At 34.9% G+C, this 10,318-nt stretch overlaps 1 protein-coding gene across 1 annotated transcript; it reads right to left on the bottom strand.

The window, feature by feature from the left end:
• Nucleotides 1-2,305: 2,305 nt before the first annotated feature.
• Nucleotides 2,306-6,656, bottom strand: LOC107864506 (ER lumen protein-retaining receptor). The gene is made up of 5 exons (XM_016710894.2): nucleotides 6,373-6,656; nucleotides 6,167-6,282; nucleotides 2,953-3,026; nucleotides 2,751-2,814; nucleotides 2,306-2,660 (listed from the first exon to the last, which is right to left on the bottom strand). The coding sequence occupies exons 1-5, from the start codon at nucleotides 6,541-6,543 to the stop codon at nucleotides 2,624-2,626; spliced, it is 462 nt and encodes a 153-aa protein (XP_016566380.2). The 5' UTR covers nucleotides 6,544-6,656; the 3' UTR covers nucleotides 2,306-2,623.
• Nucleotides 6,657-10,318: the final 3,662 nt, after the last annotated feature.

The raw sequence follows: 10,318 nt of genomic DNA, 5'->3' as shown, positions 1-10,318 counted from the left end.
CATTTATCTATCACCTGTAAACTACAACAAAATAATACGATAAAAGTGATATCAAAACAATACAATTAAACTTAAATTTTACACACAAAAATTTCTCAAAGCCTATCGAGATTTATCTACGAACTGTAAACTACCACAAAATAACAAACTAATATAGATATTACGATAATACAATTAAATCTAACCTTTACCTAGCTAAAAAAAAATTTCAAAGCTGACCCACATTCATCTAACATCTGTAAATTAAAATAAACCAATAAGATAATAAAGATATCAAAATAATAATACAATTAAACCTAATGTTTACACAAGAAATTCTTCGAAGTCAACCGACATTCATCTACAACCTGCAAACTATAAAAAAAAAATATTAGTGATCACAAAGCTTCGATTTTGATCCAACTAATTCTTGTCTGAGCGAAAATTTTGACCCTAAAGAATGATTTTGAATGAAAACAAAGAAGATATATATATATATGTGTGTGTGTGTGTGTTGAATTCTATTATACTGACAAAAACAGTGAAGAAGTTGAGGGTTAGAAAATCAAACATCCACCAATCTAGGAAGATAAGCAATCGAATCATATTTTAAGAGTATTTTTCTAATTGAACAGTACAAAGAAAAATATTAATTAATTCTACTACCATATATTTAGTAGTCACATATATTTTAGGAAGTCTAGTAAAAAGAAAAATATTAATTAATTCTCCTATCATAATTAATAAAAAATAATTAAATAATAAATTAAAAAATAGTAAGAAGACAGTTTTGTCTAAGGAAGAGTCTTTTAATGAAGCGCAAAAAGTTCAAATCTTCATTTTTTTTAGGGTCTTCACAATTTTAATATATTATAAATTATAGATAGATTATAGATTATAAATTATAAATTAGAGATTATGGATTAGAGTTTTTTGTATTTCCCGAATTATTACATTTTTTTGTGTACTCCAAACAAAAACTTGATGATAAAAAATGACTCGCTAGCCGCGGTCGTTAGCCGCTTTTTGGGACGCAAAGTTTATCACTAAAATAAAATTTGATTGGATATAGTCGGTACAAGGAGAGGTAGAATTAGATAGAGTGAGTGAAGGACACACGCTAGGGTAGAAGATTAATCAGATAGGAGTGTTGTCTTATTTTTCGAGGGTATTAGTATTGTAGTTTTTGCTTGTGATATCTGTCGTAGCATATTGTTTATTGTGTTCCGCTTGTTGCTCTATTCTTGTTTCTCTCTTGTAGACTTTGCCTTGTTTTCTTGTTAGTTGTTATATTTTATTTTATTTTTTTGTTTTGTTTTCTTGAGTTGATCTATCCTAGCATGTTGTTTATTGTATTTCACCTTATTTGTTTTGTTGAGCTGACGATCTTTCGGAACCAACCTCTCTATTTTTCATAAAATTATACCTAATTTACTTCAAATTTAATAGGTGCCGAAACAACAAAAATTTGGCTATAAGTCCGCCCCTGGTCCCTACATTATGTGACACTCCAACACAATATCCTAGAGTTTCGAACTTTTCAAACTGAAATTTTGATAGATTTTGGAGTGCAGGTGAAGATACACGTCATTCAGAACTATTCTAAATTGGGACATATACTCATCGTGCACAAGAAAATATTAAAGAGGCTCATAATAAAAACAACAACAATCAATTCACTAAGTAACTCTAAGGTAAACTATTAAACTAACAAGAGTTATCGTCTAACTTCATTAAAAAATAAAACTTTCGAGTCTTATCATTTGAGTTGTTTTCTCTTGCGCGTGACATTAATTAAGTTCCGGAAAATATGAACTCTCTAAACATACAGCCCAGAAGCACCCTATTCTCTATAAATTGGCTGCAAAATCCAAGATTCGAATTATTCTCTGCAAATTTATCGCGAAAATATGAGCAATTAATCTTCTCGAACAATTTCCATCCATCTTGTTCCATGATCCAAAATGTCCAGCCATATAACCCAACACACCCATTCAAACGAAATGATTGATTGCCACCGATAAAATGTGGTCTTGGATCAGCTCCATCAGTTCACCTGACTTATAGTTTTGGAACAATCCCTTACTGTATGTTCTTCATCCACCGATGACTATTTACACAATATAAGGCGTAAAATGATTCACAGATCAATAAAACCTTGTATTCATCGTCACCGGAATCACTTTTTCGAGCATCGAAGTCGTACAAGTAAAGAGAACTATTCATTGATAAGAAAAAGGGGGAAACGTTAACTGGTATTAATCGATGAGAAAATAGAATCATGGATCGCGGCCGGTAACTAAGAGAGTAATTGATAAAGAAGAGCTTGTGACAATTTTCTGTTTCTTGAACTGATAAAGAACTGACAAAAAAGTCCCAAGAAAACAATCTCTAGTACAACAAAAATGAAGTCACAAACTTCTGTTACATAAAGAATATATGCTTTTAACAATCTACTAATAGCAAAGACATGATTCTTGAGATTCTAAATATGATGAATATGTATCAGGTTTTGTTACTCTTGGACCTAATTATAGCCAACAAAACAAGGATGTTTTTAGTTTTCATTAAACATCCAAACATAAGACTTATAAACGTTCATCGGATCATCTTCAGCCAGCTCCTGTTTGTCTCCGATATGGGCTCAAGCAGGAAGTTCAAGTTTCGTGTTGTTCTTCCAGCTGCAACCGATTGAGAGCGATGGGGTTATTATAATGTTGAAAGAATGTAGCTCGTATGTGATTTTAGACGTATATGCTAATTTGTGTTACCTTTGGAAGTAGTAATAGAAGAAATCAGCATAAAGCAACGTCTGCACGAGGCCTGAAATCCAGGCTGCCATAACACGAGCGCAATGAAACATAGAAAGTTGTCATTTTCAGAACGAAACACATGAAACATGGGAATTCTTGTATTTAAAGCAAGGGATAAACGAACAGAACGAAATGAGAAGAGGTAGATGGCGATTCATACTTATCCAATGTACAAAGTGTGGTTCTGTGAAGTAGCGGTATACCCAGTTCAAGATGTAAAGTGACCGATATGCACTGCAAAACAAGAATTCAATAGAACATGTCAGGCAAATTCGACATGACTTCCATGGCCGCGTGTGAACAATGCGAAGAGCGAGATCAAAGAATGGTTGCTAATCCCGTATCTCCAAAATTTTCCACAACTCTCTTAATCCAAGAGCCCCTGATGGGTTTGTAATAGCACAAAGGAGTGTTACATATACTGTCGGCTCACAAGCAATATGTATTGTCAAACTGCATGAAGATGTCTCAATAAGAAAGGGAGAGCTTAGTTTAATTACTTTGTTTGTGACAATCACATGCAGGCAAAATATTTGTTACATGGGCCAAACATGTTACTTCTCTTATGATAGTGAGGCGGAGATTCGAATTAAGGAAAGCTGTCAATCTAACACCTAAAGACGACCTTAAGCTAATGAAAACAAAGCAAATTTCATCACAACCCACTACAAAGAAATATATACAACAAGGAGGTAGAAGGGCAGTATCAAAAGCTTCACCATTCTGAGCATTTTAACGATTTTAAAAAAGGTGACTGACACACACTGATTTCTTAGCAATCCCAGCTCCCACACTCCATCCCCACCCCCCACCCCCACCCCACTTGTCATCACATCTCAACCGTTCAGACACAACTTTTAAACCCCAATTGTCGTACAAACTAATCATGCATTAGGGCAGCCCGGTGCACTAAAGCTACCACTATGCGCGGTGTCCGGGAAGGGCCAGACCACCAGTGTGTATTGTACGCAGCCTTACCTTGCATTTCTACCAGAGGCTGTTTCCAAGGCTTGATCCGTGACCTCTTGGTCACATGGCAGCAACTTTACCAGTTACTCCAAGGCTCCCTTTTAAACTAATCATGCATTAGACATTCTCAAAATACTGAAAGAAATAAAAGACCACTACACTTTAGAGTGATAAGTAGACTGTACGACCCTTGTAACCTGCAAAAGACAGATGAAGAGTAGATATAAACGTACATATAAACAAAGCACAAACCCATATACACACCTGCACGGAATCAGACATGGCAGAAACTTCAGAGACAAACAAACTCACTTCATATAACACCTTAAATGGATAATACGTGGGAAAGTTCTTAATTTGTGGACCTTCATACATTTCTTAACCTCTGGAAAATCTATGGCACTATAGGGTATAAACTTGATGACAATCCCGCAAGCTTATTGTGACTCAGACAAGCAAAATCACACCAACTGCCCTGCAACTGAAATCAGTTCCACTGACAACATGTTGCTGTTTTTGGGCACAGAAGATTTGTTGGAAGCAAGGCCTAAGAATCGAACTCCGAAAATCAGTCGATCAATTAACTACTCCTCATTCCTAAATTAGTCGGGACTGGCTATTATGAATCCTTAGTATCTGAAAAATCTTTGTTGGTTGGCTATCTGAACTTTCACCTTATTGGTGATGGTTCGATTCCCAACCTTGTAACCCCTTCCCCCAATTTTCCTTCCCCTACCCCCATTTTAAAAGAGAGAGTGAATCCTCGGTATCCGTTGAACTCTATCCTCTGTAGGTACTGGTTCATTTCTGTCACAACGATTTGTCAGCGCCACATTAGTTATATGCTTTTCCCATTCCGTCATTCCTATATTAAGGTGTATTCTAAAGCTTTTGACGACTTACCATAATTTCTTCTATAAAATAAAATAGAAAAATAAACACCAAAAGCCTGTTATGTTAAGTTCATTTAACATTCTAATGAATCAAGAGAGAGAGAGAGAGAGATGTGGCTCTCGATGCACAAGGCAGCTCTCAAATCAAATTTCAAAGAAAGGAAGACTACAATTATGGATCCAACAATAGCTTATCCAGCTTGTTCTCATTAATACCCGATCGCGTTGATGAGAAATAGTACAAGAGGATATCCCCCACCCTCCAAAAGAACCAGTATGATACATAGAGACTGAGGCCTTATTTGTTTGCACTTAATGGAGGTCTGAATCTGAATGGTTCAAACTTCAGACCATTAAGTGCATTTGTTTTTTATTAAGGTTTTAACTCTTAATAGGTCTTAATCAGATCTAGAACCAAGTCTTAATAGGTCTGAAGGGATATTCTGGTGTTGGATAATATTCACCACTCTATTCATATTCAGCAGGCACCACCAACCATATCTATCACCGCCACCATTGTCAACCACCACCCACCTCCACCATCGACAAAAAATACCGCTACCAACCACAATTGTCAACCGCTACCACACCTACTCCCTCTTTTATTCTAATTATATTCACCGCCACCACTGTCATCAACAACACCACAATCAGCAATAACTACCGGTCAATCCCTACTACCAACCAACTCATCTATCACAACTAGCACCACCACTAACTACCACTAATACATCACAACCTCTACATATTCTTTGGCCGCCACCACCATTGTCACTAGTAACGCCACCTCTACCACTACTTCAACCAGTACCATAGCTATAATTTATCTCTACTAACAACCATCTCCACCATCACAACAAATAACATCTCTAGCTAGCACCAACACATCGTCAATCATCATGCATTCATGTTTCAGCCAACACAATCAACACCTTAAACTACTAACATCAAGCAACGTCACATCACAACAACAACCACTACCATCAATTGCCACCATCATAACAGTCACTACAATACCAACCATCATAATTATCACCAACAATATTATTAATCACTAACATCAATCATCGTCACCGCAACCACCATTATAAGCCATCTCCACTATCACTAACAAACATAAATGATTTTTCTCAATCAAATACTAATAATTTTGTTGTCTTAAATTACATGCTTTTTTAATATATAATTAATTTTTTATTTGAATTGTATTTTTTATTTTATTATGTATACAAATAATTTTTTTTACACATTCAGATGTTGAAAAACAAACAGCCTTAATCATTCAGTTTTCACATCTAGAGACAACATCTTAATAATTCAGATGTGCATTCAGATTCAGACGTCTGAATTTTAAAAAAAAAACAAATGGAGCCTGAGCTCTTCATGAAATAAAAACAAATAGCGACTGAGAAAGACGCCCTTAGTAAACGAAAATAAGAAAAACAAATGAAAGAGATGGAGATGTGAGCATAATCAACTCTGGCAAAAGGTAATAAAGGAAAGATACATTACCCCAAGAGTAAAATGTATTGTCCGGTCAAGTTGTCTATATTTCTTGTTCTCTGCAACAAGACAAGCTGAGGAAGGATGGCGACAGCTTCCAAGAATATGGAAAAGGTCCACATTACCTGTTCAAAAACGCGCCACATGTGACATAATAATATGAAATGCTACAACAAAAAATTAATTTCAGTGAGCTATAGAAAGTGCATTAATACCTCCTTGAAGGTAAACTTCTCATGTATAACAAGAGCCAATATCAGGCAAGGAACCACAAGGAGAACATGACGAAAAGTATCCTGGTCTTTGTCATAAGATCTGCGAACAATTTTGTGATGCTTCATGTACCAGACAATTGACAAAGAGCTTCCCAGGAAAACCAACTTCATTGTAGTATTGTATAGTGAAATAAAATCAGTAAATATGTCCAAGTAGCGAGTAATAAAGACAAGAGCATATAGCTCTTGAGTCTTCAAAGAAATACCTGTGAATAAATAACTCAATCATTAATAAACATAGTCTATATGCACGATATATAGCTCTATAATGTTTTGATCAAGCATTGAGGAAAAAAAAGACAAGCCGTAATAGCACTTTTTGTCCCTCAATTGTTGGTAAGTTCTTATTTCAGTCCTAGAAATATTTGACAAAACATATTTAACTTTCAATTAATTGAAATGTGCGCTTTGGGTTCCTTTACATAAGAAATATGTTATATTTGGACTATTTCTAGAAATATATTACTATCAAATATAGAGGACAAATACAAGTTTAACGTGGCACCTGAGTAATTAAGTAGTGAAAGAATTGGTAATCTTGGTCAACTTGTGAACATTTACAAGCAAAAGGATCAAAAATGCACATTTCAATTAATTGAGGCTCAAATGTGCACAATCAGACATCCAAGGACAACAACCAAGTGTAGAACCAAAATCAAAATTTATCAAAACAAGGGACCAAAACTGTGATTAACCCAAAAACAATTTCATCAAGCATTAAACTGTCATTTGTATGCACGAATTCAACTAACGACAATTTCAAAGATACCAAATCAAATACAAGTAAACTATGAAGGGACAAATTACATCGGAAAACTGTATCATCTTCATTAATCTATTGCACGCTATCCCTTTGGCATAGATAGATAAACAGAATGTTTTAGAATGCATCGAAAATTCCAACAGTCCAGGTAAAATTACTGTAGGTCAGGATTTGTATCATGACATGCTGAAACCAAAACAGCCAACTTATCGCCTTCACATGCCTCGAGATCCACCATTTATGTTTTAGTGGGTTTAATGAAAATCAGGTCATTTGCTCTACTTAGGCACTTTGAAACTTCCATTCAATCTTGGTCAATTTTACTTCCACTCAAACAGTATAAACCTAGGTTGTTTATCCTTATCCTAGTGAGTATAGTCATATCAAACAACTTATAGAACAGGCATCCACTTCCGTATGCTAGGAGGCAATTACACATGTGAAAATGTGAAGATGCGGACATGATACACATAAAAAAGAAAAGGGAAGCCCGGTGCACTAAAGCTCCCGCTATGTGCAGGATCCGGGGAGGATCCAGGGAAGGGCCTGACCACAAGGGTCTGTTGTACAAAGCCTTACCTTGCATTTCTGCATGAGGCCATTTCCAAAGCTTGAACCACCGACCTCCTGGTCACATGAAGCATTTACTCCAAGGCTCCCCTTCCTGATACAACATATCCAACATATCCAGTATAACCTCTTCATCATTCTGTGACTTTAACTATCATTTTTCATTTTTTGATAACCACATTTTTCATTTTGATGACCAAGAAATATGTGTGGAGCTGACCCTTTGGGCCAACCACAGCCTCCAAAACTCGGGGATGATGGTCCCACACCTCTACACTTCTCCACTTAAATAAAGGGTTAGTTTGCTTGGCCTTTACCTCCACGAGGTAGGAGTAAGGTTTGTGTACATTCTACCCTTTCCAAACTTTGGTCTTTACCTCCACGAGGTAGGGGTAAGGTTTGCGTACACTCTACCCTTTCCAGACTCCAGTTTATGGGATTACAGTCGGTATGTTGTTATAGTAGTTTGCTAGGTGTGGGGTTCAAACCTGTGACCTAAGACACAAGCTCCTCAACCTTTGCATTGAACTAACCCCCAGAGACTATCATTTCAGAATACTAATACACAAAAGAATATCTAAATTCTTACTGAGAGACCAAGATATCTTTTGACATCACTACTCTTTTGTTGCACTTGCACCTAGAATTACAGATTTCTTTTGGTGTTTAAGGCTCCATTGAAGTTCCTTTTAGCTGGGCCAAACATTTCTCCTCGTAATAAGCAATTCTAGGACAGATTCCTCTAGTAATAAAATACAATCCCATAAAGGTTTTCTAACATATCAAAATGTTATGTTAAAAGTAAATGAAATATATAACTCAAACAACGGGCACAAAGGCATCCCCACAACACCCTTTTCCCTACTGTACCATTCCCATGTTATCAGATCTCCCATGAAGCGAGATTCTTTCCCTTGTGGATAAGAAAAATAAAAAGTAAAAGAAGCACAGCCCCTTAACATGATGGTTTCTTTTTCTTACGCATCTCATCTCATGTCCATGTTCGAGATTTATACCTTGCAAACGCACCGTCAGATCCAAATTTACTTTAACCCTTCAAAGATAATATTGCTCCATTAGAAGAGTTAACCAAACAAGGAGGTAAAGCTCATGTCACTCTCTAAGGCCCTATTTGTTTGCACTTAATGGAGATCTGAATGGTTCAGACTTCAAACCATTAAGTGCATTTGTTTTTTTTTTTAAAAAGAGCCTCTTAATGTATCTGAAAACATCTGAATGGATCAGATAAGTCTGAATAGCATTCAGACTCTTTTTAAAACATAATCCCTATATCTCTCACTTCATTATTTCCTCTCTCTTTTCATGTTATCTCTCCCTCTCTTCACGTTTCTCTATCTCTCTCTTCCTCTTCACTTGCTTTCCTTTTCTTTTAGGTATGATTCACCAAATTTTTTAATAAATATTTTAGTTATCAATTTGTATATTCATTATTTGCTAAACTCTAAATTTCTGCTTGCAATTTTTTGTTTTGATTATAAAATTTGTAGTTCTTTGGTTAATAGAATCTTATGTGTGTTTGTTCATAACATAACATTGAACTTACTAATGATATTTTCACTTAGATTTCATGGTTAACAAATAAACATGTGTCCGTTCCTGTATTAATTAGTTATTCAAATACTTTAATATTTATGCATCTAAGTCAAAATTATATCTGATCAATTATTTTAGTTTGTTGGATCAATTTAATTGACAGATTACTTTATGTTGAATTTAATTTATTATAATTACATCATATTCCCCACTATGCAGGAATATACTAGGTTTGTTGTTGTTGTTGTTACATCATATCACAATAATTTTTAATCGATATATCTTTTTTTAATAATTTAAATAATTCAATAATTATATTTAACATAATATATTTATCTTTAAATATTTTAATTATCACTCAAATAATAATTTTGTTGTTTAAGTTAATACTTTACGTAATATTTTTTTCATATATAATATTTTATTACCTTTTAGATTTGAATTGCATATTTATTACAAATAAATAAATTACGTACATTCAAATGTTAAAAAACAAACAGTCTTAATCATTCAGTATTCAGATCTAGATACAGCATCTTAATCATTCAGCTGAAAATACATGCATAGATGGTGGTTTAATGCCAAGGCCGACGACGATATCCATTCAGATTCAGACATCTTAATCTTAAAAAAAACAAATGCACCCTAAGAACTTTATCCCCTGTTGGTCATGATGTTTATTCCTTTCCGAAAATCATACTAGTGATTTTCACTTCCTAACAACTTTACTCTAGTTATTTGCTCCCGAACACTCAAAAGGAAAAGGATCTCTCAGGCATTATAATTTCGTTTCAGTTTGACGCTTCTCATGTAGTTTCTAACAAATAACACGCCATTATCGAATGAAGTGTTAGATTGCGGTATCTGCGGTAGTGCAATATACAGGGTAACAGGATCTTATGACCCAAATAACAGCAACTTAAAAAAGCAAAAAGCGAATTTCTGTTCATTGAACATGCTATTCACGATGAATTCACTTCCTCTATTATTATCAGTACA

Source organism: Capsicum annuum, chromosome 3 (genome assembly GCF_002878395.1).
Source record: "Capsicum annuum cultivar UCD-10X-F1 chromosome 3, UCD10Xv1.1, whole genome shotgun sequence".
NCBI lineage: Eukaryota > Viridiplantae > Streptophyta > Magnoliopsida > Solanales > Solanaceae > Capsicum > Capsicum annuum.
Note: the sequence above shows the minus strand (reverse complement) of the source record. Positions and strands in the feature narration are given on the sequence as shown.

Bases quoted from the DNA above. Each gene is read 5' to 3' on its own strand.
- LOC107864506 (XM_016710894.2), bottom strand. From the start codon at position 6,543: ATGAAGTTGGTTTTCCTGGGAAGCTCTTTGTCAATTGTCTGGTACATG. The intron at 6,283-6,372 runs GTATTAATGCAC...GTTTTTGAACAG, and splicing joins AGAAGTTTACCTTCAAGGAG to GTAATGTGGACCTTTTCCAT. The intron at 2,815-2,952 runs GTATGAATCGCC...GTGTTATGGCAG, and splicing joins ACACTTTGTACATTGGATAA to CCTGGATTTCAGGCCTCGTG.